Source organism: Lynx rufus, unplaced genomic scaffold (assembly GCF_022079265.1).
Source record: "Lynx rufus isolate CCGP_SWC_20201006 ecotype Redwood Valley unplaced genomic scaffold, mLynRuf1.p SCAF_17, whole genome shotgun sequence".
NCBI lineage: Eukaryota > Metazoa > Chordata > Mammalia > Carnivora > Felidae > Lynx > Lynx rufus.
The window spans coordinates 38,883,385-38,910,808 of NW_025814831.1; the positions used below are offsets into that span (position 1 = coordinate 38,883,385).

The following is a 27,424-nucleotide window of genomic DNA, read 5'->3' on the forward strand; positions in this document are numbered from 1 at the left end:
CCAGGGCGGGAGGAGAGGAAGGCTCAGTAAAGGGGTCCGCATCTGGGCTGAGAGGGACTGGGAGCCAGAGCTAGGGGCGACTCTTCCCGCTCCCCGGCCTCGGGGCGCGGGGCAGCGGGAGAAATGCTGAGTCCGCGCCCAGGCGACCGCCGCCGCGGCAGCAGCAGCCTCAGCAGCAGCTTCAGCATCAGCACCGGCGGGACAGCGACAGCGGGGGCGGCGCAGGCGCACTGTGCCCCGCGGAGCCTGCAGTTCCCGAGCCCCGTGTGCGGCACCGCCACAGTCTGGGCAGCGGCGGCCGGGGGAGCGCTACTACCATGAACTGCCTGGTCCTCCTCCCCAGAGCTGCTCATCCAGGTCGGGCTGGAGACACAGTCAGGGGACCCTGTCGCCGCCGCCGCGCCCCCTCTTCTTTCGGCTCGATCTTCTCCTCCACCTTTACCTCCTCTTCCTCCACCTTCTCTTCCTGCATCCCCCCCTCCCCCGCCGCGGATCCTGGCCGCTGCTCTCCAGACCCAGGATGCCGGGGGGCAAGAGAGGGCTGGTGGCACCGCAGAACACATTTTTGGAGAACATCGTCAGGCGCTCCAGTGGTAAGAAGAGTTGCAGTTCAGAACACCCCCACCTCCATCCTGCCCACGCGCGCCCCCCATCCTCCCCATCCCATCCCTCTCCCAAGGGGGAGGGGGATGCAGACAGCCCTACCTGGTGGCTTCAGTTACTAGTTGGACCTGATTTGGGGCCGGGAGGGGAATAAGGTAGTGAAGGAAAGTTAGTTGCATCCCCTCCCCACAACAGACTCTCCTCCCTCCCACCTGTCCAGAGCCCAGAAAGGAAGGGGGAGCTGGGAGACTGTAGGTTCATCTGGAGAATAAAGTTGAGTTTTCCTTTGATGAGGGATATCATCTTTCTTGTTCATCCTTTCCCCACATTTTCTCCCCCTCAAGGAGGCTTCAGGGACTGATCAAATTCTTAGAGTTAATCTCAGTGGGAAGGTTTCCCTCGAGTTGGGAATGGCTGTGAAAGTGGCTACTTAATAAGGTTTAAGTCTCTGGAATGGCTTTTGGGCCCAATGAGCACTGCTGAAGGGAACCTTGTGCTAGGGAGAGGAGTTGGAGTTGAACCTAACAGAGTCAGTACTTGAAAAATGGGAAGCCAATTACTATGGTTAAGTTTGTGTTGAAAGTTTCTTTATTTTAATTTTTTTCCATTGTGCATTGCTCGTTATTAATCTATTTGATATATTTCATTTGACTTAAACAGGGGAAATGTGAAAGGGAAGCAATAGCTACTGTGCTTTTAAAGAACTGGAGTAAGAATTTAAAAAAAGGCCATTCTACTTTGCTACTGATTGTAAGGTTTTCTTGCCTTAAAGTGTCTTTAAAATGCCATCCATTTATAAAGTCATTTCCTTCAAGGTATTCTGAATGGAGATCATTATATAGTCCACATTTTAAGACCTTATAAACTTTGCATGTTACTGAAATCTACATCTTTCATGTTGTTTTAATTCTTTTATATAATTTCCAATTTTATAAGCAAGATATGTAAAGTGTCCTTCAAAGTTTTTTTCTTTTGGAGGCCTGTTATTTTATTTTGAAATCTTTTATTGGGAGACTTATGAGAAAGATATTGCTGCATATTGATTACAGTAGAGCTTGGGCCAAAGCAATGGAAATACTCTATGCAGTTCCAAAATTCATTGTTTATTCATTCATTGAAACAATATTTACTTGGGTGCCAAGTACAACAGACACTCTGTGGGGTCCTTTGGATAAAAGAAATGATTAAGACACTTCTGCTCCTAAGAAGCTCTCTGCCTAGTGTGTAAGACAGAGTCACACTAAAATAATAATAAATAATTAAATACAATTATGCTTTCCCTGAATTGGTTGACTAGATTATACTAATTCTTAGATTAGGATCTCTTCAAAAACGAAGCTTGCGAATAGTTCCCCTGATTTTTGGGACCGTGTATATATAAGTGTCCTGAGGTATTTTTCATAAATCTCTGATGTGGTATTTGGTTTTAATTTGAAGCTTCTGACTTTATTTCTTCCACATTGGTCAACATCTGATATTATACAAGTCTAGAGCAGACTTTTTGGGTTGAAAAAAAATAGCTAACAGTCTTGGTCTAATTTTTTAAAAAAATCTATAATATTTTTGGCCATTCCAGTGTGATTTGAAATATGTTTTTTTTATTTTTTATGATAATATAAAATACAAATTCATAATGGTAGGCAACTTCCACGTTTATACATACCTTCATGTATTCCTGTTAAATGCAGACCTAGAATACAAGGGGATGTTACTATTAAAACAACCAGTTTGGGAACTTTAAAGTCCATTGGGATCAACTATTTCAGATACATACATTTTATTTCAGCTTTCTCATGCTCTTGGGTTATTTCAATTCCATGCAATCTGGTCCGTGAGGGGACTTGTCAGAGAATGCCTGAAAAAATAAAGCCCATAGGCTCTCTGTTCCTCTGCACGATGACCTGAAAGAAGATGAGAATTCCTTGACTGCAGTTTACTAGTATAGCATCTTTGGTTGAAAGTTCTTCTACAGAGTGGAGCGATGAGCGAGTTTTGAGAATATGTTTGATTTCAGATATAGTAGGAAATTAAGGCTTACCTTAATGTGGCTTGGAAATATCTGCTTCTGCCACCTCTATTTTATATCTACCATCCAAATCGATGAGTGTTTGATTGTTTTGACACTTTGTGTTCATAATTGCTTCATTGGTTTAATGTTTCTTTCAGTGGATAACAACCCCAAGCGCAAATGAAAATTTATCTGTTCTGGCATTTAAAATGCCACTTCTAATTGCTTATGGCTAGCTTTTAATACCACTACTCGAAACCTCCGAGCTTTGTTTGCAATGTATTGGGCCGGTGAGGTAAATATGTGCATGTGCAGGTAGTAAAAACTAGAAAGTCTCAGTACTACTTTTACAGGAAGAGCCCCAGAAATTGAGAATTACAGCATTCAATTGGTCTGCACCTTCATGTGGGAGTAGCCCACAGTTGTTGTCATTTCTATATGATTTGGCAGAGAAATAGAAAAATTCATTCTGAGAAATTGTTTAATTGAAACTAACAGAGGAAATTCCCTTCAGGATTCTCACAGATGGATGAAGTTTGTCACAGTGAAGATTTCGTTATTCACTAACTTTTAACAACATTGAAAGTGAAGTGTTGGCAGAGCTTTAGTGGAACAGACAGAAATCGAAGAGAGTTGCCTACTTACCCTTACCCCACGAAATGCTTCTCTTTCTGATACATCACCATTTTCTTCTTATGAAAAGATCAGGTCTTTTACTGAGAGCTGGATGAGATAGACACGTATACAGAGAGATGTACACAGATACACCACAGACAGGCATCCATCCAGATACGAAGATGGATGTACAGGAAAAAAAAACCCAACCTCTCTCTCTTACACACAAAGAGCAAAAGAGAGATATACAGAAAGAGAGACACAGAGAGGGGGAATATCAGATTTGGAAGAGTAATGGACACAAAGAGAAAGCATCAGGCACTAATTTGTCCACGGATATAACTAATGAACTGAAATTGCAGCCAATTAGACATCCATCAGAGAACTTCATGTTGTGGAACAAAAGAGCACAAAGTGTGGTCTATTTGGATGTAGCTTTTAAACCAGAGGACTTCCTAATAAAGTTCCTGAGTTCTCATTTGCAATTTCCCACAATAACAGTGCTTCATTCTGTGTCTTAGAGTAGCACTATCTCCTATTTGCTGTTACTTTACACCTCTTGAGATTGGATTTTTATTTTCCTTCTTTGGTTGACTCAGTCTGTTATGGGGAAGCATTTCAAAGTGTTACTGGTGATTCAAAGTCTATAAAATAAAATATGAGGGCCACTGAGTAGGATGGATACAAACATGCTTTATGGCCAAATCCCACAATAGTAGAAGTAGGAAATTCCTCTTTTTAATTTTAAGATAAAAGGCAAGATAAGTTTTAGATAAATAAAAGGAATTATAATAATTCTTAACATTTGATTCTAGCAGATATAGAGAACACATTATCAGTAGTCTAAGAAGTTGCAAAGGTCAGAAGTATAAGTGTAATAGCAAGGTTTGGATACAGTTTTGGCTAGGAGGTTCAAAATAAGTTGCTAGGAATGGAAAGTTTGGGAACTATGGGATGAGTTCATTACATGTATGACAGGTCTTGTAGACAGCCCCGGCCCAAAGTGCTTCTTGACTGAACCCATGTCTGGCACATTATTAGGCTGTCTTTCCTTGTTTAAATTGTAATTATTTGTGCAAACTCTTCATCAGTATACATTGGGCTGTAGGGAGCAGAAAACTTGTGGGTAGAGGGTAAATACCTGAAAGAAAACAAGAGTATCTTAAGAATTATAGGTGAAATTTTAGATTCAAACGAAACAAAACAAAACATTTCCAAGACCTTCAATCTGATTATGTCTTTGGGCAGCACATTTTATTCATATGTTGTCTTTGGTTCCTTAGCAAATAGGCAGAAATGATTAGTTTCCATGACTGTGAACTAGGTTGCCATTTTGATATATTATATATACCAAATTTAATGTCTTTTTATTAGAATCTAATTATTGTTCTTTAATATTTTAAACATTATTAAAATCTATGAATGTTTTTCTCTTTAGAGGAAAAAAAAGGGGCTCAGGAAAGAAGAAAACAGAAAAGGTAGTATTTTATCAACCAGTTCAATATACTCGATTTTCCATTATTGCTTGAGATATCAGTGTTGTACAAGCACTTTCTTGGCTGAGTCATCTCATAGGAAAATCCAAAATTATTATTTTTTGCTATAATTAATATTTATGAAAACTGAGATCTTAAAAGAGAACCTATAGGAGAAAAAATAGAGAACTAGTGATTTAAAAATAAAACAGAAAAAGATATCATACCTTTTTAGTAGCATCCAATGTAAAAGAAATGATGAAAAACATGATTTTTTGGGGGGGCATAAAGTTCCTGATATTTTTTCTTGAATGATTTTCTTTGACATCTAAACCGCTATTGAGGAAATACTGATAGAATCGTGTTGTGTTTGGTTTCCTCAGGTATTACAGTGTATCATTTTTACTTTGAAAATATCACTGAGGTTGAAATTATACTGACCACTCCCTAAATTATATTTATAAGTAAGCCAGTGGATTTGTCTCTTGCTCTAGAGCCCACAGTGTGTTATGTAATGAGTAGCAATGCTTTGCTGACCAGAACTTTGCTTACTCCAGGTCACTCTTGTCTTCACTAGAAACCACCCTCTTTGTCTGTCTTTTGGGTGGTTCCAGAAGTAGGGTGTGCGAGAACTCCATGTACCTGGCCATCCTTTAACTGCCCTCCTGAAAGAACAATGTAAGACACTATTTTTTAATAAAAGACAGCAGCTAGGAATATTTTAATTGACGGTGACTGAGTTGACTTCCAACAAGAAATCCTTTAGCTTAGTCAATATTTGTCTTTTACTTTCATTGTCAATAACGGCTGTTCGCGAGCATGGAGGAAGAGTGCTTCTGTGTTCTCCAGTGTCCGGCCTAGGAAAAAGGTTGTATTGTTCTCCAAAGCTCTATAGATAGTATTTACCACAAGAGGTCACTATCGGTTCTGTCACAGGTGAACCAAGTAGTACATATCTTCCTTTTTCCATTTTTGTGATTTTTCCCTCCAGTTGGGTTGGAGGTTAAAATCAACATAATTAATTGTTACTCTTGGAAGAAAAAAAATCTAAAATATTAGACATATAGGGAAGCAAAATGAAGAAAGATACTCATTTCTTTTAATTATTGCAATCTTTAGTTGCTAAAATTAAATAAATTTATTTTATGACTACATGAATTGGATATTAATAAAAAGTTTACATAAAGAAATACATTTAAATACATTTGAGACTAATATAATACTTCAGCAGATGAACAAAATTTTATTGTAAAAAACCATTTCACCATGGTGGTAATCTATGTGAAATACAAAGTTTTGCAGAAAAATGCCATATAAATAATGTCCATATATATTTCTATTTCAACAACATTTTTCCTCTGTGAGATATCTTGATATAATTCATATTAAATCAGTGAAGTAAGATCAGTTCTTTACAGCACTTTGATTTTATTGAAAGGTAGTTCACAGATTTACAGTTATTTTCCTAGGATATTATATGATTCCAATATTTTCATGTTATCCAGACTTTTAAAATAAAATACAGAGCTAAAACAAACATTCTCTAAAATTTTCCAAACTTATTGAATTTTCCTCAGAATAGGGTTAGAGATAATATTACTTTAAGAGGTTTTGTTTCTTGTCAATCAGGAAGTCTGAATCTTGGTTTCAGGAATTTCTTTTTCTTTTTCATAGGATTAGAAACCAAATATTGGGAGATGCTTCAAAATGTCCCAAACAAAATTCGTTTTAAATGGAAAAATTAAAGATAGCAGTTTTGAAATACATTACGTTTTCATATGGAAAAGGTAGAAAAATTAATTAAAGAGCAAAAAAAAATTAGAAAGGAAGAGTGGTTGAAAGCTATTTGAAATTTTATTGAAATGGATTTCTTTCCCGGGGTCTGTTCCTATTAGAGAAATATACATACTAAATATGAAGTCCTATTACTTGAGATATGAGCTTAGGCGCACAGTTATAGCAGTCCCTGGAGGTAATGACATATAACTAGAAAGTCATGAACATGTTGCTATATGAACTAAGCTCCTTAAAGATATGGGTCATACCTGACTCATATTTCTATATCTTCCACTATGAAGAGTACATAGCACCAAGTACTAGTTGAATAAATGTCTTTTGATTTTGTCTCCTAAATTAAACAAGTCCATAATTGTTTTTTTTTTCCCCAAAAGAATGCTGATTAAGTCTATTAAGTAAGCTTGTGTAAGTAATTGCATAGTTTCAGGTATCTAGTCAATGGGTAGATCTGAAAGCAGAAATGGCATCGTACAGGGCAACTCACACGGGACTCGTGCAAGCACGAGAGGCGAACATATAAGTGTTCTCATGCTCATCTCCTATTCCAGATAAAAATTTTTCTACTGCTCTTGTTCTACCCTCTAAGAGTTTAAAAGCTAGACTCTTTTATATAAGAAAGAACCATAGAGAAATTTGTAGATTCTGATTAATTTTGTTAAAAAACAATTTTACAGTTAGGACATGGCAAGTTTTATCCTTGGGAACCCATCCTTACCAGTTTAAGTATCTTCTGAGTGAGTTTTACCCTGTGGTTCTGTGTAGTATCCCACAGAAGAGAGGAAATGGATTTTGGCTTTTTAGAGATGGCAGGGCCAGCCTCAGATCACCAAGTTTAACTGAAAATCAGGCAACTCACTTGGATTGAGGGGAGGAGTTAACTTTTATCCTGATCTTTTCTGTAAGCCTTTTCTGTCTGCCGGCATATTTTTTATTTGGGGCAATTAAAGCACAATGAGTTTATTTTCATATATTTACAGCATTGAGAGAATAGAAGAGTTCTTCAACCAGGGTTAAGTGGCTCCAGAATAAAGTCCCCTACAAACAGCTCCCATCCCAAACAGTATCAAATACTATGTCAGTATCCGTGCGTTTAGTTACTACTATCATTTGGATGTTTGAATCTTTGAATGCACCATCTGTAGTTGATGTCTTTAATTCTTGGTCACCATTTTCCTTTGCACTTCTTTCAAATGATTTCTGTCTGTAATGTTGAAATGTCCTAGAAGATTACAAATGAGTCTTCCTGTGAATCCAAAGCCCTTTTATTTGTCCGTATTTTTCTGACCTCGCAGGGTTTGACACTATGCTCCGCTACCCTCTCTGACACTTGTTTCACTTTTGTCTTTCATGACTTTGCACTTTCTCCTGCCCTTTTTCCTGGATTCTTTCTAGTCCCTTTCTATTGCTTTCCTGTTCCCTCTCTCCTCTTCTCCCTGCCCTGTCCCTTGTCTTTCCCTCCCCTCTCCTGAAGACTGAATAGTCTTCTAGGTTCAAACTTCAACCATCTTTCTTACACACATGCACCCTCCTTTTCAGAGCAAGCTTGTCCTCTGTCATAATTTAAACTTTTTCCTCCCTGTGCCTCAGTCTTGTGTTTCTAGTGGCCTCTTCTTATACTTCTTGTACTTCTCACAAGTAATCTAAATCTCAAATGTGGCCAGAATTGAATTTATCATCAGTTTTAGCTTCAAACAGACTTACGTGCTTTGCTGTTTCCCCATCTCTGTGAAAGGTGTCTCTAATATTTTAGTCTTTTAGCAGGATCAGACCTATAAATTAATACAGAACAAACTGATGGTGGTCAGAGGGAAGGAGGATAGAAGGATGGTCAGAATGGGTAAAGGTGAGTGGGAGATACAGGCTTCTACTTATGGAATGAGTAAGTCATGGGAATAAAAGTTACAACATAGGGAATATAGTCAATGACATTGTAATAGCATTACATGGTGACAGAATGTGCCACACTTGTGATCATAGCATAACTTATAGAGAGGTTGAATCACTATGTTGTATGCCTGAAACTAACACAACATTGTGTGTTGCAGCTAGACTCAAATAAAAACTTTTTTTTGTTGTTGTTAATTTTAGTCTTTTAGTCTAGAAACCCGAGGGTCTTCTTTGACTTCCAGGTCAGTATAATATTAGTCTTGCTTTCTAACCAGATTAGTTATTGTTTTTAGTTATTACTACTAAATTACTAAATATCGTTTTTAGTTATTATTACTACACAGCACTTGTGTGCAAAGTAAGTAAATTCATGCCAGTTAACTATACTGATTTATCTCAGGGCATGAAACATGTCCACAACTGACATCATATGAAGCCAATGTATGTAGATATGATGAACCAAAGAAAGACTTACAGGTGGAAAGAAGAGTTGCTTCATTAACTGCGCTCAGGAACAAAATGTCTTATCTCTGTGTGAGGAATGAAAGGTATGATACATTCTCCTCATTCATTTCTAAAGCAGTCCTTCTCTCTCCTAGAGCAACCATAATCAAAGTCACATGCAATCTTTCTGAGACTCTGTGGGGGTCTTTCTTTCTTTCTTTCTTTCTTTCTTTCTTTCTTTCTTTTCTTAATGTTTATTTTTGAGAGAGAGACAGAGCGCAAGTGAGGGAGGAGCAGAGAGGGAGGGAGACACAGAATCCGAAGCAGCCTCTAGGCTATGAGCTGTCAGCACAGAGCCCCGACGCGGGGCTCGAACTGACAGGCTATGAGATCATAACCTGAGCTGAAGTTGGAAGCTTAACCGACTGAGCCACCCAGGCGCTATGGGGACATTTCTAAGGCTCAGGGAACAGTGCTTTCCACAGAGCAAAGGCATTCCATCTTGATGACAGAGACTCCTGTCCTGGTAACAGGAGCCCTTACCCATGGTGAAACACTGGGCCTCTGTAGGATTAGAAGTCTTACCTGGCAAGTTGGTGGAAAGACTCAGCAAAGCCATAAATGTAGCAGTTCTTGTACTGTACCTTGTCATGGTAAGGGCTTAATAAATATTCACCTTTTCCTATTTTCTTGAGATAAGGTAAGGCAGGGAAGATTTTCTTCCTTCCTTTTTTAACCTGAAGAAAACAAAATATTAAGTAGTTGAGATTTTAAGTCATAAATTGATGAGTCTAAGCTTAAAGCATTTGGACTCACTTGACCAAGGGCCTACTTCTTTGGGGGGAAAAAAAAACAAAACCCCAAACAAACAAACAAACACTACTCTTCCCTCCAACAAAAAACTACTATTTAGAGCCAAAGAAACATCAGTACTTTTTAGCTCAGTAACTGGCAGTGCTTGCAGAGGCCAAAGAAGAAGGCAGAAATGTCAGGCTTTTTGTAACTGGCCCAGTGAAATCTGGCCAAAGGAGAGAATTGAATTGAATTTGTGATCTGTATCTTTTCCTTGCACAATTAGCTCCTATTGCATAGATAGTAGGAAAGAAAATAGAACAAAGCTTTAGAAAATTAATTAGATTGTAAATGCATTCAGAAAAGCCTCGCTTCTGTATTTCTACCAGGTGTGCAGGTTACACTCATCTTTTAATTGGAATTCTTCATTAGTTATCTAGCCATTAGTGTTGATTGCCTTAAAAGGTTAACTTCAAAGAAAATATATAATCCCTTTAGAACAGATGCAGTTCGTTTGCAAAAACAAGGTTTGTTTATTTGCAGGATTTAAAAGTGATGCTTAACCATTACATATGTAACACTTTTCCCCCCTGATAAATACATTTTGACTGATTTAGCTTTTGTCCAAGATTATGTAACTAGTGACTGTCTTATGGCTTTAGGTATTTTAAGAAATTTCATTGTAATAAACTTCCGTAAAAATTCATCATTATTTATGTCAGGGTTAAGGTTTTCTGTTGTATTCTGAAACATGAGTCATACAGGTCATTACTGCAGTTACCTTTTGCTTCTAATAATTCTGACCAGTATACTTTTTAGAAACCCATCTTCTCATGAACGAAATACCGACTATCAAAAGTAGAAATTTTGAATTGTTGGGAATTCTTTTGTGTGTCAGTGTGTAGAAATATTTTCTATAACAAAATTGCTATTATTCCTACCATTAAAATTTTAGAAATATGTGTTAAACAATCTCAAGTATTCTGAGCCACTTTGGCTAGATGGAAAAATGATGAAGTTAATGCCATCAAAGAAACATAGAAACCTAAAAATGTACCTTTGATCTTGAAGGAGATGAAAAGTGGAGGCATATTTTTATCTTTGATGACAGCTGAACAAGTTTGAATAAATTAACAGATATTTTCTGCATATTTCAAACTCTCACAGTGATGGTCTGCTTAATGTTGCCAATATTATTATATAATAATTAGTCTCATTGTGGAAGGTACAAAGTGTATGTGTCTACACACACACATATGCACACATTCCCTTGCTATAGAGCTATAGGGTAAAGGTGTATTTGTAAGAACAGGAAAGAGACCAGCTTTATATTCTGTTACTACATAGTGGAAGTGAGCAATGCATCTCCCAGAAATCAATGTTGTGGATGTGGATATGACATATAAGTTATTTATGCTTTTGTTTAGCCATCTGTGCCAGGATGGTATTTAACCCAAATAACATGTGCTGTATGTGCTTTGGGGATTGTTCTGCTGTTACTGTTCTATGAAACTTAAATTTTTTTTTTTCAACGTTTATTTATTTTTGGGACAGAGAGAGACAGAGCATGAACGGGGGAGGGGCAGAGAGAGAGGGAGACACAGAATCGGAAACAGGCTCCAGGCTCTGAGCCATCAGCCCAGAGCCCGACGCGGGGCTCGAACTCACAGACCGCGAGATCGTGACCTGGCTGAAGTCGGACGCTTAACCGACTGCGCCACCCAGGCGCCCCTGTTCTATGAAACTTAAATGTATCTATAGATATCACTCACCCAGAAGACAAGTTTAAAAAGTAATATACACTCCATGATTTAAATTTTCAAGTTTCCAGGGTGCAGGGAAATCTGCTAGGAACCTCTGATTTTTTTTTTTTTTTTTTTTTTTTCAGAATTGTCAGTTCTTTGAAGAAAAATACCCAGCACGGTCCTTATCTATATTCTTGACAATGTCCAGCCTTGCTCTAATTATTGTTTGTTGATTATACGACTTAAAATTTTTTTAATGTTAATTTTTGAAAAAGAGAGAGACAGAGTGCAAGTGGGGGAGGGGCAGAGAGAGAGGGAGACACAGAATCCAAAGCAGGCTCCAGGCTCTGAGCGGTCAGCACAGACCCTGATATGTGTCTCGAACTCACAAACCATGAGATCTTGACCTGAGCCGAAGTAGGATGCTTAACTGACTGAGCCACCCAGGCGCTCCTGATTATATGACTTTAAATAGAAATCAGAATTTTTATATTTGATTTGATCATTCAACAAACACTTGTGGGGATTCAGTGATGAAGAAACAGACATGGTCTCTGACTTCAGGGGACTTGAAGTCTGGTAGGGGAGAAAGGTATTCGACAAACCCATGTCAAATATATAATTACAAATCGTGGTAAGCACTGTGAAGAAAAGGAAAGGATGCTGTGACTAAGTATACAGGGATTCATTTCAATTGGGAGACGGTGTCAGGGAAGGCCTTTCTAAGACAGTAAAGTGGAGACCAAAGTAAGAGATAGCTAGATGATAAGTGGGCAGAAAAAATATTTCAGGTGAAGAGAAAACAGGTGAACAGTCCTAAGGAGAGACAGAGAAAATGTGGGGCCAAGTTTGTGAAGTTCAAAGGCTAGTGTGATTGGATTGCAGTGAGCACAAAAAGCTAAAGTCAGGGCTTAGCTCTTCAGGGCAAGGTGTTTGCATTGTATTCCAACTGCAGTGGACAAATCTCCACTCAGGTCATAAGGATTATTTTTGTAACAACAAGTTAGGTCAGAAGGAGGAGGAGTCATAGTAGGGGACCAGCTAGGAGACTGTTGGACTAGACCAGGCAAGAGATAATGGTGGCTTGGGCTGGTCTGGGAGCAGTAGAGATGGAGAGAAGTAGATGCATCGGACATGCATGTTTCACTGGTAGAATTATTAGGGTTTAGTGATGAATTGGATGGCATAAATGAAGAGGTGTGAAGGATGCCTTTCTGGGTTTCGCCTTGAGCATCTGAGTATAGATAGAGGTAGGGAAGGTTTCCCTGAGAGCCAGCTTCGGAGTAAAACTCTGGACATCACCTGCATCATGGCTTTATCTAGCTCCCTTTCATTCCCTTGAAGTGAAGACAAATGAAGGCAAGGGGGGCTTAGTTCAGTGTGACTGTGTACAGAGGGGACTTCTGTAGTCTACTTACAGAAGTTCAGAAAAGAATATCACAGGCTGGGTAATTAGCTTGGTTGGTCTCGTTGTCCTTGTGGATTAGAAACAGGTAGCTTCAGATTTTCATAAGAGGCTGATTTAGACCAGAAACCAAGTACATTTTTGAATAAAACCAAAATCCCAAACCAAAACTTAAATTTATAGTGAACATTTGACAAGAAGCATTGTTGAAATGCCCTCTTTAGCCAATCTCTTTTGGAAAATGTTAGCAATTACTACGTGGATTTTATTGTGTTGCTTTTAAGTTTCAAATTACCCTCTTTGGTCATTGATTTTCAGAATGTGCATTCTTTAGCTCTTTGATTCAGAAGATTTGGAGGGTGGAGTGGAAGTTGAAGCTATGAGCAGCTGTGATCAAGCCCTTCTCCACAGAGGCCCCTGGGATCTGGAGAGCAGCTTGAAATAGCTCTCAGCTAGCTTTCTGGGCTTCCACCTGCACAGAACCTCTGTCGGAGGGGCTCTGTCCCAGGTAGTAAGGCTTTCAGCCTAGTAAGGATAACAGCCCCAGTTTCTGGGTGGTGTGCTTCTCCAAAGTAAGGACTAAACGAATACAGTCGGAGGGAAAATCCTGTCAGTTGCCTTCAGAGGCAACCCTAGACCTTGGAAAAACTATACCTTAGTGAAAGTGTTTTGTTCAGTGTTTGTGGATTATTTTTGTGAAGTGCTTTTCCTTTCTCAGCCCCACTTGATGTCTTCGCTCTTCCTCAGTACTCTGGAATTCGTGTGTCTCCTCACTTCCTAAAATGTATGAAAACTTCTCAGTGCTAGGGCTCTGAGGGTCATCTTGCAAAGAAAGTTGAAGGGACGAGGAGGGAGAGAGAGAGAAATAGAAAGAGAGAGACCAAGAGAGAGAGAGATATTTAACCCCCCAAAAGGTTACACTTTTTGTAACACCCAAAAGGTGTTTCACTTTGTTAATGTCTGTGGAATTTGTGGACCACAGAAGGTTATAGTTTTCTTAAAAACAAAACAAAGAAACAAACAAACAAACAAACAAACAAAAACCTGTATTATCATGTCAGATACAGGGAGTGATGGAGCAGCTCATAGGAAAACACTGCTTTTCTGGAATTGCTACAATTCTGGAATTGTAGAAAGGGAAGGAATATCTCCCATACTTTTATATTGTTGTTATTGATCAAATATAACTTCTTTTCTTTGGGAAATTTCTATCGGCCAAGACTATTGACCTCATAGTTTGTATATGATCTCCTTTAGAAATGGCATTAATATGCAGTAACATAGAATGTGGTTATTTTCCTATTATCCGAAGAAATGGTGCTGTAACAAGGAAGTGCGTCCTTTATGTTCAAACAAAGCAAAACAAAAGCTTAGATAGCAGTTCAAAAATACACTGTGATAGGATAGAAAGCCTTAGTCAGCGAGGCCTGGCTGTGCGTTTGTCCCCCACCAGACACTTTTTTCCTGTGTGCACTGGGTCCTTTCACTTTCCTGGTCTGCTTTCCCACCCATGAAAGGAAGGAAAGCAAGTGTAAGATGAGTGCATTCGTGGGCTTGAAGATCGCCTGATGATCTGGTTAGAATGCAGGTTCTGATTCATCAGGTCTGTGGTGGGTCCTGGAGTCTGCATTGCTAGCAAACTTCCAGGTGGTTCTGGTCCACACTTTGAGTAGCAAAGTACTAGGTCAGTTTCCCAAAGCTAGCTGCGCCTGGGACTTGCCTTCAGTGGCTGTATTTTTGTGTTTCATCTTTAGGGAGTCTATTCAGTGTGTCCGCATTAGAACTTAGCAATCTTTATTTTTGATATTTTTGACACTCATGACAGGATTCTATGGCAGCCGCCAGTATTTGGGAATTATTGCAGTAGCCATTCTGGCTCCATTAGAACCACCTCAGAAGATTTAAAAACAAATACCGGTGCCTGGATCGCACCCAGACCTATTAAAACAGAATCTTTGAGGGGTGAGGCCTGGAATGAGTAACTCCTGGGGCCCCTTCCAATTCTCCTCAGTCTTCATCCCCATTAAATATGGAATCAAAATTGAGAGCAACTCATAATGATTCCTACTGGGCCATTGTGAATCAGGGTCTTGTGATTTATTTTTTGACCTCCTTCTAACCCTTCAGGGAAGAGTGCTTGTTTTATTTCATGTCTATCTCTGAGAAAACACTGAATGGTCTTTAAAAGAATAGGAGATGTTTCAAGGCTTAGCCGCTTGCAGAGATTCTCTTGAGAATCTGCTCATGTGTAGAATTACAGCTTCTGAAATGCTGTACTAGACTGCTACCACCCAGTAGAGATAATGACCTGATTCTTAGGCCCCTCATGCAGGAACATAGTGCGTATTTGAATCATTTGGACAAGAAATGCATGCAAACATCTTCAAGGACTGAAACATTCTGGATCCCAAGAAGGTTGAATTTTCCAGAATTCATGGCTCTTGGTGTGCCAAGAGTTGTGAGGACAAATCAGAACTGGTTTCCCTAGCAAGATTGGTTGATAAATATCTTAATCTGTTTGAGCTACTCTAACAAGATGTCATAAATCTGGTGGCTTCTGAACAACAGAAATTTATTTCTCACAGTTCTAGAGGCTGGAAGTCCGAGATCAAGCATAGTTGGGTTCTAGTGAGAACTCTCTTCCTGGTGGCAGACAGTTGACTTCTTATTGTATCCTCACAACGTGGAGAACAGCAGAGAAGGCAGACTATCTTGTGTCTCTTACAAGGGCACTAATCCCATTCATGAGAGACTTCACCCTCATAACCTTGAATCCTAACCACATCCCTAGGGTTCTACCTCCTAATGCCTTCACATGAGGGCTAGGGTTTCGACATATGAATTTTGGAAGGGCGCAAACATTCAGTCCAGAACAATGAGGATGGTGGTGGTCACCAAGAATTCTGGGCAATTAACTTAATAGCTTTGTGTTTCCAAAACTTCTTAACTGGTCTCACTTTCAAGATTTGCAACTCATCTCCTTTGCAGAGAAGTTATCTCTCGGTTGCCAGGTTGCTTTCCCCACCATTAAAATATATATATATATATATATTTTTTTTTTTAATTTTTTTTAATGTTTATTTATTTTTGAGAGAGAGAGACAGAGACAGAGTGTGAGCAGGGGAGGGGCGGAGAGAGAGGGAGACACAGAATCGGAAGCAGGCTCCAGGCTCCAAGCTGTCAGCGTGGAGCCCGACGCGGGGCTCGAACTCACAGACTGTGAGGTCATCACCTGAGCTGAAGTTGGATGCTCAACCGACTGAGCCACCCAGGCGCCCCCTAAAATATATATTTTTAAATGTTTATTTATTTTGAGGGAGAGAGAAACAGAGCGTGAATGGGAGAGGAGCAGAGAAAGAGGGAGACACAGAATCCGAAGCAGTTTCCAGGCTTTGAGCTGTCAACACAGAGCCTGATGCAGGGCTCGAACCCACGAACCGTGAGATCATGACCTGAGCCAAAGTCAGACGCTTAACCAACTGAGTCACCCAGGCACCCCACTCCACCGTGTTTTAAAGCCAAAAGAAATTAAAAATTTTCAGGAAACAATTTTAATTAATTTGCTATCTTGTTATTAATGTTTGTTAATAATACCAGATTTCACATTCACTAAAACAATAATTTTTATGAGTATAGGAAATGGAACAGTTGTGTGAATGTTTCAGATTCACAAATTATATTTCAATTAACAAATAGACAAATATCCCAAGGAAGATCCTGGACAGTCTATTTAGTATTTATCAGTTTTCATCTAATTTAACCTTTGACATGAAAAGGAAATCTGTTTCCCCTTCTTTTGTCCCCACCCCTTTCCTCCTAATATTTTATTTTGTAGTTTAGTGTATTTAGTGTATTTCAGTGATAAATACAATTTTATAGGTTCTGGTTTGCAGGGTCACTATTTAAATATCTATGTCCTTTTTCTAGTTCATTGCTTGTACACACATATACAGAACTCACACATAGGATGCTCTGTCTGCATATATGACACAATTGTACAAGAATCTTGTACATAATAAATAATAACAATTATTAGTTAATAAAGACTTTTTGCTCCAATAGTTGGTTTATAAAGATTTTTCTTTCATTACTCTATTTCATCTCCATAAACTACCCAGAGTGGTAGGTATTGCTGTCTCCAGCTTGTGTGTGAGGAAACCAATAACCTAATAAAAACTCCCCAGGTTTTCTGGAGTAGCTCCCTTGGGAGTATTGAGAAGGGATCTGAGTGTTGGCAGAAAGTTTGGGGACAGGGCTCTTTGTGGTAATTTGATTGTTATGAATATTTACCAGTTGATAACTTGTTATATGAAGTACCTAGCACTGTGGCTATTTTCTCAATTACAGTTTTATAAAACATTCAGAAATGAGAAAAGCAGTTCTTATTATTGTCCTCCATAAACCCAGAGCACATATTGCTAATGTGCAATTGTTAAGACCTTGAGGTAAGGGCTAGTGAACACAGAGTTACTTCATGCTCTGATGGTCTAAATGGATAATATCAAACTTGAAGCATAAAGATGAATGGACGCCATATTCCCTAGACTATTTGTTAATCTTTAAGTTGGTTTAAAAAAACTCTTCTGAGTTGTTAGGTCTGATTGAATCTGTAAGCGAATACTCAAATGTGTAGCTGGTAAATATCTGAATAGTCCATATTCTATGTTTATTGGTTAAAATCAAGTATATATTATGAAAAATGGGATTGATTCCAATTTCTGTGGAGTTCTGTTTTTCCTCTGAACAACTCTGTTTTCAAGCTAATATGACAATTAATCCTCCCTCCCATGAGTTGATTTAGGACTTTATTCTTAGACTTCCTACTTTTCTATTCCAGCAAAAGAAAAAAAAAAAAAAGATACAATTCTACCTAAAAAAAGTTTGAATCTGCAAATACCTCAGTCAAGAATTAGGATGTAGGGAACCTCTGTTGTAGTTGCTGCTCCTGAAGAATCTGGTCTTGATGAGTCTCTGACTCATCACAGAAAGGAGTTGTTTTCCAGATTAGAGAAAACGGGTACGATAATCTGTAGATAACAGGTAGATGATCTGTCCCAATGCCTAGCACAGAGTATGGGCTCTGCTAAAGGTTGCTTTGATTTTGTTATTCCGTGGAGTTACTAGAGTATAAGTGAAGTAATATATCAACAATAAATGAATGATCATAGCTAGGCCCTTCTGAGCTGGAGTCTTAATTTTCTCATTATTGAAAATGGTATGATGGGAGCAGTTTAATATTTTTAATAGCAGAGTTAACTAGGAACAGTTAGAGCTCCTAATCCAAAGCCTAACAAATGTCTTGAAAACAAGTCTGTTTATGACAGAGGGAGGTCTGCAAGACTTTGGGGCTGTTTAGGGTGTTGTGAAATAGAACTCTTACTTCAGGGTATAAAACTGATTTAATGGGTCCTGACTAGCACACCAAAAAATTGAGATAGGGTTAAAAAAGAGGACCTCTCGTGGTAAGTGTTTTCTGAGAAGTTGTTTTTTAGTTATGTGTTTGTGTAGGTGCATGTGTGCACCTGTGTAAACATGTTTTGAGATACTATGTAAAATTAATTTCTTACTATGAGCTTCAACTTAAAAAAAGTTTGAAAAACACTGGTTTGATTAGTTTCTTGGGGAGAGAAAGCCTCCCTCAGTAGGACTTTTCATGTTTATGGTAGTTCGTTTTTAGAACCTTTGGTTTCTGTTTCCTGGGATACAGGCAATTATTTCAATCAATAAATAATTACTATACTGAAACTTTTGTGGGCACAGTAGGCACAAAATTTAGAATCCTGAGGACTATATTATCCAAGAAGTTAAAAAGTAGCATATGTAAAGTATTTAGAGAGGCAGTGCATACTAAATTTCATGATATCAATTATATAAAGAGATCTCACATGAATACATTAATTCCTGTGTTTATTGATATAGTCAACCAACAAGCAAACATCTACTATGTGCCAGGCACCATGTTAGGTACAGGGGGATAAAATGGGATCAAAATGGATATAGGCTTTGTCCTTATAGAGCTTACAGCCCAACAGGCAGATATGCATTCATTGTATCATAACACAAATAGGTATAAAATTGTAACTGTGATAAGGGCTGTGAGGAAGAGGTGCATTATGTCTGCACTATTAGGGATGACGTGGTCAGAAGGTCAGGGAAAGATTTACTGAGGTCATGACAGTTGAGTTAAGATCTAAATAACTGCAGGTATCAATCATATAAGTAAGGAAAAGACTGGTGTTTAGGCAAAGAGAATGACAAGTTAAAAGACCCTATGATGGGAGAGAACTTGAAGCTTACAAAAACATAAGAAAAAGCAGTGTAGAGGACATGAATCAATTTGAATTTTGGAAAGACCTCTTTGGGTTCAGTATGGACAATCCATTGAAAAAATCTCAGAGAGGGTTGGTGTAAAACAATTAGGTAGCTGTTGGAGTGATCTAGGGGAGAGATAATGGAAGCTTGGATTTGGGAGATGATAGCGAGGATCCAGAGAAATGGAGAGATTTGAAAATTTGAAGACATAAAAATAGGATTTGGTCATGGATTAAGTACAAGGATAATGAGAAGGATGTTGAAAGATGGCTCCAAGATTTCTGGCTTACATAATTGCATGGATGGTGATCCCATTGTCTAAGATAGGAAACACTGGAAAAGCACCTGATTTGGGGGAATGAAAGGTCATGGACCTATTATATTGAGGTCCACTAAAGATATCTTAGAGGATATCTATGTCAACTTGGATATCAAGATCTAGAATTTATAAAAGAGGTCTGGTTTGAAGATATAAACTAATGAGTTACGGAATCTATGGAGACAGGTGAAGTATAAGAGGAACTGATGTGGAGAAACTCTAGTATCTACTTACTGGATAAAGAATGTTGAGCCTGCAAAGGAAATGGAGGACTGTTCAGAGAACCAGGGGACAGTCATTTTATGAAAGCTAAAGATTGAAAAATTTTAAGGAGTGGTTACCAGGGCTTCTGAATTGTCAAGTGAGATGAATACAAAGCATCCTTTGGATTTGGTAACATGTAGAGGCTGTTGGTGATCTTGTTTGTCCTGGAGTGGTAAGGAAAGAACTAGATAGGAGTGAGTTGTATGAATAGGAGCTGAGAATATGGAACCAATGGGAACACACAACTTTTTTGGAAAGTTTGTCCAGCGAGGGGTTGGAGACAGATATGGTGGTAGTCAGAGGGGGATGTAGGCTAAGTGGTACTCATAGAATGTGTCTGGTTCTGAAAGGTTTTGATAGGTAAAGGGATGGGAGAAAAGTGTTTCAAGTGGACAATAGGCATCATGAGTGAATATATTTTGGGGCCATAATGAGAAAACTGACTTAATTGTAATAGTAGAGACTTTAGGAGTAATGAGAAATATGTTTGTATAGGTAGGGAGGGTATAGCTGGATTTTATTTTTTTTTTAATTTTTTTTTTTAACGTTTATTTATTTTTGAGACAGAGAGAGACAGAGCATGAATGGGGGAGGGTCAGAGAGAGAGGGAGACACAGAATCTGAAACAGGCTCCCGGCTCCGAGCTGTCAGCACAGAGCCCAACGCGGGGCTCGAACTCACAGACCGCGAGATCATGACCTGAGCCAAGTCGGCCACTTAACCGACTGAGCCACCCAGGCGCCCCAGGGTATAGCTGGATTTTAGAAGGCTTTCTAAATCTGAGAGGCAATTTGATGATGTAAGCACTTGGGAGTCTATATTTGGATGAGGAGTAGTAGGATGATGGAGGCAGGAATTCAGGGGAGACAGTGAACATTAGTGTCAAAAGTAAGATCAGTTGAGTCAGGGAGAACATGTAGCTGAATGGACTGCCACTGTTGCCTCATCATGAAGTAGACGGCATATGGATTAGTGAGAGTAAACTGATTAGACTCCAGCCTGGGCTAAGAGGAGAAAAGTTAATTTTTGGTGATCATATTATATTTATTTATACTTGATGCTATACATAAATGAAAATGTCATATATTTATAGAAGCATTTATTTATACTTTATGAAGCATTTTTGTAGGAATAAGCTCATTTTAATCTCTACTATAACCACCCTATGTATCAAGGAAAGGTATTACGATTCTCATAGCTGAGGTTCATTTCAAATGCCACAGTTTCCCTAAAACTTCTGAATCTTTGGTCCTCCTTCTTCCACGTGTTTTCTTTTAAATTTGAGGGAATTAATTTATTAGTGGTAACACACAAATTTTAAGTGTACAGTTCAATTAGTTTTGACAAATGTGTATACTTGTGTAGCTTATACCTCTATGAAGATAGAGAACAATGACCTCCCCCAGAAAGTTCTTTTTGACTCTTTCCTATCAGTCTCCCTCCCATCCCCTTTAGCAATCATTGTGCTGATCCCTATCACCATAGATTAGCCTTGCCTGTATTTAAACTTCATATGAATGAAATGATAGCTTCTAGCTATCATTATAATGTTTATCAGACTCACCCATGCTGTTGCATGTGTGAGTAGTTTGTTCCATTTTAGACCCGAGTGGCTTTTCTTGTAGGACTATGCCATAATTTTTAATCCATTCTCTTGCTGATGGACATTTACCTTGTTTTCAATTTTTGAATGCTATGAATAAATCTGATGTGAACATTTTCCTTACAAGTCTTTTTGTTAACATATGTTTTTGTTTCACTTGAGGAAATGCCTAAGAATGAAATTTCTTGGTCATGGTTAAATATTTACCTCTACAAGAAACTATTTTTCAAAGTGATTGTTCTATTTTCTATTCTCATTAGTATTTTATAAAGAGTTCCAGTTGTTTCACACTCTCATCAACATTTTGTCCTATTAGCCTTTACAGCCACTCTAGTGGTTGAGTGATGCATCATTGTGCTTTTTTTTTTTTTAATTTTTAAAAATTTTTTTTTTTTCAACGTTTATTTATTTTTGGGACAGAGAGAGACAGAGCATGAACGGGGGAGGGGCAGAGAGAGAGGGAGACACAGAATCGGAAACAGGCTCCAGGCTCTGAGCCATCAGCCCAGAGCCTGACGCGGGGCTCGAACTCACGGACTGCGAGATCGTGACCTGGCTGAAGTCGGACGCTTAACCGACTGCGCCACCCAGGCGCCCCAATTGTGCTTTTAATTTGTATTTCCCTGCTGCCTGATGATGGTGAGCATCTTATTCTTGTGGTTATTGGTCATTGTTTATCTTCTTTAGTGAAATGTCTGTTCGAGTTATGTGCCCATGTTGTTCACTGGGTCATTTGTCCTCTTGTAGGATTTTTTTGGTATGTCCTGGATAGGAGTTGTTTCTCAGGTATCTGTATTGTAAATATTTTCTTAGTGGATTTCCTTTCCTTTTTTTTTTTGAAAATGTCTTTGAATGAGCACTTGATTTTAATTTGATGGTGTCTAATGTATTTATTAACACTTTCTTTTACAGTGATTGCTATAGGAGTCTTATCTAAGACATTCTTGTCTTCCTTAAAGTTGCAAATATTTTTTTTTCTGTGTTTTCCTTTTAGTTTTCACCTTTGTATTTACGTCTATCACCCACTTTAAATTGGTGTGTGTGTGTGTGTGTGTGTGTGTGTGTGGTGTGACGTAGCAGTGATGGTTCAACTTTTGTTCATGTGGACATACAGTTGTTTTAGCCGAGTTCATTGAAGAGACTTTTCTTTACCCATTGAACTGCTTTGGCATCTATGCAAAAAACCAGTGGACCATTTTTGTGAGGGTCTATCTCTGAACTTTTTAATTTGCTTTATTGGTTGTATGTTTTCCCAGCTTGGTTCTTCTTTTTCAGATTTTATTTTGGATTATTTTTGGTAATTCATATTTTCATAATATTTTATGATTACTTTGTCAACTACTGTTTTCACTGGGATTATATTGAATCTATAGATCAATTTGCAGAGAGTTGATGTCTGAAAAAATATCCAGTCTTTCAATTCATGAACATGGCGTAGCTCTCCATTTGTTTAAGTGTCCTTTAATTTAACTAAGGAGAATTTTTTTAGTGTTCATTCTAGAGGCCTTGCACATCTTTCGTTAAATTTATTTCTAAGTATTTGATATCCTTCTAAGTGAAATTGTTTTTCACTTTGCAACTGTCTAATACTAGTATATAGAAACAAAATTAACTGTTATATTGACTTTATTTCCTGCAACCTTACTAAATTCACTTATTACTATTTTTTTAATGTTTATTTATTTCTGAGGGAGGGTGGAGAGAGAGAATGAGAGCACAAGCAGAGAAGGGGCAGAGAGAGAGAGAAGAAGATACAGAATCCAAAGCAGGGTCCAGGCTCTGAGCTGTCAGCACAGAACCTGATACCAAGCTCGAAGTCACAAACTATGAAATCATGACCTGAACTGAAGTTGGATGCTTAAGCGACTAGCCACCCAGGAGCCTCACTACATTCACTTATTAATTTTAGATGTTCCTTTAAATATTCCTTAGGACTTTCTCTGTAAACAATCATGCCACCTGCAAATAGAAAGTCATTATATCTTCCTTTCCAATATTTGTATCTTTTGTGTTTTTTCCCTTTTACTTTTTTTTTTGCCTTATTTCACTAGTTGGGCCACCAATAAAATGTTGAATGTAAGCATTGAGAATATACATCCCTGACATTTTCCTGATCTTAAGGGGGGAGTTATTCAGTATTCCACCCTTAAGAATAATGTTAGCTATAGATTTTTTAGTAGGCATCATCTGTCGGTTTGAGGAAGTTTCCTTTTTTTCCAAGGTTGCTCAGAGATTTTAATCATGAACGAGTGTGAGTTTTGTCAAATGCTTTTTTTTTTGCATCTATTGAGAAACAATCGTATGATTTTTTTCTTTTATTCTATTGATGTGATGGATTACATTGATTGATTTCATAATGATAAATCAGCCTTACATTCATGAGACAAACCCTACTTGGTTATTATATATATATTGCTGAATTCTATTTGCCAATATTTTCTTCTGGAGTTTTGCAGCCACATTCCTAAGCTCTGTTTGTCAGTAATCTTTTTTTAACAGCCATTGTCAGATTTTGGTGTTATGATAATGCTGACCTCATAAAACAAGTTAAGATACAGGATACAAGAGTGTTGATTCATAGGAGCACTTGTACCCCAATGTTTATAGCAGCACTTTCAACAATAGCCAAATTATGGAAAGAGCCTAAATGTCCCCCAACTGACAAATGGATAAAGAGGATGTGGTTTGTATATACAATGGAATACTATTTGGCAATGAGAAAGAATGAAATCTGGCCATTTGTGGCAACGTGGATGAAACTGGAGGGTGTTATGCTAAGTGAAATAAGTCAGGCAGAGAAAGACAGATACCATATGTTTTTATTCATATGTGGATCCTGAGAAACTTAACAGAAGACCAAGGGGAGGGGAAGAGGGAAAAAAGTTACAGAGAGACGGAGGCAAACCATAAGAGACTCTTAAATACTGAGAACCAACTGAAGGTTGATGGGAGGTGGGGGAGAGGGGAAAGTGGGTGATGGGCATTGAGGAGGGCACCTGTTGGGATGAGCACTGGGTGTTGTATGGAAACCAATTTGACAATAAACTATATTTAATAAAAAAATAAATTAAAAAAAGTTAAGAAATATTTCCTCCTATACTTTCTGACAGAGTGTGTAATATTTGTATTATGTCTTATTTAAATATTTGAAGGGGGCCCCTATGGGGCTCAGTCAGTTAAATGTCCGACTTAAGCTCAGGTCATTGTCTCCCCGTTTGTGAGTTCGAGCCACACATTGGGCTCTGTGCTGACAGCTCAGAGCCTCGAGCCTGCTTTAAATTGTGTCTCCTCTCTCTCTCTGCCCCTCCCCTGCTCACACTCTGTCTCTCTCTCAAAAATAAATAAATAAATAAATAAAATATTTGAAGGATTTCACTGAGTCTGGAGCCTTCTGGGCTAGTTTTTTTTTTTTTTTTTAATAGATAGCAAGTATTAAGATTTTCCATTTCTTTTTGTGCTTTTTAAGGTGTTTTTCTTATTCAGAAATTTTGTTCATCAAAGTTTTAAAATTAATTGGCAAAAAATTGTTTGCACTATACCTTTATTATCATTAGCTATCTGTAATATATCCAGTGATGCCTTCTCTTTTATTCTTAATGTTGGTAACTTGTGTTTTCGCTCTCTCGTTCTCTTTCTTTTTTAAATTATCAGACTTGTTAGGGGTTTATCATTTTTATTAATGTTTCCAAAGAATTAATTTTGACTTTGTCAAGGTTCACTTTTCTTTTTTAAAAAAATTTTTTTTAACGTTTATTTATTTTTGAGACAGAGAGAGACAGAGCATGAATGGGGGAGGGTCAGAAAGAGGGAGACACGGAATCTGAAACAGGCCCCGGGCTCCGAGCTGTCAGCACAGAGCCCGACGTGGGGCTCGAACTCACAGACTGTGAGATCATGGCCCGAGCTGAAGTCGGACGCTCAGCCAACTGAGCCACCCAGGCGCCTCAAGTTTCACTTTTCTTTGAATACTTTCTATTTTATTGATCTGCATTCTGATCTTTGTTTCCTCATACTTAATTTGGGCGTAATAGCTTTTCTAATTTCTTCATATAAAAGTTTAGATAACTGATTTTAAAACTTTCATCTTTTAAAAATATAAACATTTAAAATGAGAAATTTCTCCCTAAGTATTGCTTCAAGTGTATCCCACAAACTTTGATGTGTTGTTACTTCATTAACCTCCAGTTAAAAATATCCTCTAAATTTCTTTTGATTTCTTCTTTGACCTATTTTTTCTTCTAGACCCAGTCTAGAAAGGAATTGGGTAATATCCAATAGTGTAGATTTTTTTAGATAATTAAAAAAAACCCACCTCATTCCTAATTTAATTGCTTTGAGGTGAGACTATATACTCTGTGATTTCCATATTTTGAAATTTATTGACTTCATTTTTGTGGCTCAAAATCAGATCTGTCTGGGTAAAAGTTACACGTGCACTAGAGAAAAATGTGTATTCTGTAGCATTCTGTAGAGTGTTCTATGAATGTCAGTTAGCTAGAGTTAGTTGATAGTGTTGATAGTGTTTAATTATTCTATATCCTCAATCATTTTTACAGCTGGTTGTTCTGCCAGTTGATGCGGGAGAGAGTAAACATTCCATTTTTATTGTGAAATTGTTGAATTCTCCTTTTTTGTTATGTCATTTTTATCCTTCATGTATTTTGAAGCTCTTTCATTACTTTTGTATACATACTTTTATATACAATTGAGACTGTTATTTCTTCCTAATGAATTGGCCCTTTTGCTATTATTAATTGTTCCTTTTAATCTCTATTATTCTTGTCTTTTGCATTAATATAGCCATATTGGGTTTCTTATGCTTAGTGTTTGTGTAGTGTATGTTCCCCACACTTTCACTTTCAACTTGTCTATGTCTTTATTATTTATTTTTTTAAGTTTATTTTTTTTGTTTTGAGAGAGAGCAAGAGAGAGAGAGAGAGAGAGAGAGAGAGAGAGTGAGTGCATGTGGGGGAGGGACAGAGAGAGAGGGAGAAGAGAGAGAATCCTAAGCAGGCTCTGCACTGTCAGTGGGGAGCTCAGTGCAGGGCTTAAACCCATAAACTATGAGATCATGTCCCAAGCTGAAGTCAATGTTTAACTGAGCCACCCAGGTGCCCCTAAGCTTAAAGTCTTAAAATCATAAGTTAATTTCTCTTTTTAGTATGCTATTTTGAATATGAGTTCAAAAGAGATTTCTTTAGCAGATATTTTGAATTTTTGAGTTATAGTATTCCCTTAAAAATGTACTCTTTTTATTTTAGTTATTTATTTATTTTTCAATGTTTATTTATTTTTGAGAGAGAGAGAGAGAGAGCGTGAGCATGAGCTGGGGGGTGGGGAGGCAGAGAGAGAGAGGGAAAGAGAGACATAGAGAATCCCAAGCAGGCTCCACACAGTCAGCATAGAGACCAACGCAGGGCTCGATCTCACAAACCCTGAGATCATGACCTGAGCTGAAATCCAGAGTCGGATGCCTAACTGCCTGAGCCACCCAGATGCCCCTAAAATTTACTCTTTTAAAATATTTATTTTAAAAATAATATTTTAGGGGTGCCTGGGTGGCTCAGTCGGTGAAGCATCCATCTTCAGCTCAGGTCATGATCTCACGGTTTGTGAGTTCTAGTTCCGTGTCAGGCTCTGTGCTGACAGCTCGGAGCCTGGAGCTGCTTCGGATTCTGTGTTTGCCTCTCTCTCTCTGCTGCTCCCCTATTCTCACTCTGTGTCTTTCTCTCAAAAATGAATAATAAACATTAAAAAATATTTTATTTCTATATTTTAATATTATTCTAATTTTGTTTCACTATAATGTTAACATATTTATCATCTGATTTACAAAATTGCTAAAGGTGCTGCCTAAAACTGTTAGATTTTCAAGCAAGGTTGATACCAAAAGATATTATTTTTGTATTAATTTTTATACCTAATGCAAAACCACTTCTCTATGTAAAATAGATCAGAGATGTTCCTTTTATTTAGAATGATGATAGTTTCCAAATTCTGTGTAAAATGTGGTTGAAAAGAATATCTTTGAATAATTTTATTTAAAAAAAGACTCTTCTGTTATTTTAAATTAGACTTCTCAAGATCAATCTCATGGACAAAATTATATGTCAAAATTATAATAGAATTTTTGGAGGAGTCATACAAGTTTGCTT

At 38.0% G+C, this 27,424-nt stretch overlaps 1 protein-coding gene across 1 annotated transcript in view; it reads left to right on the plus strand.

Annotated features, from left to right (window-relative positions):
- The first annotated feature begins 520 nt into the window (after positions 1–520).
- The window catches only part of KCNH5 (potassium voltage-gated channel subfamily H member 5), a 303,474-nt gene continuing 276,570 nt past the window's right edge, over positions 521–27,424 (plus strand). Inside the window, exon 1 of the mRNA XM_047079822.1 lies at positions 521–593. Within this exon, the coding sequence (XP_046935778.1) occupies positions 521–593 (73 nt within the window). The remainder of the gene's footprint in view (positions 594–27,424) is intronic.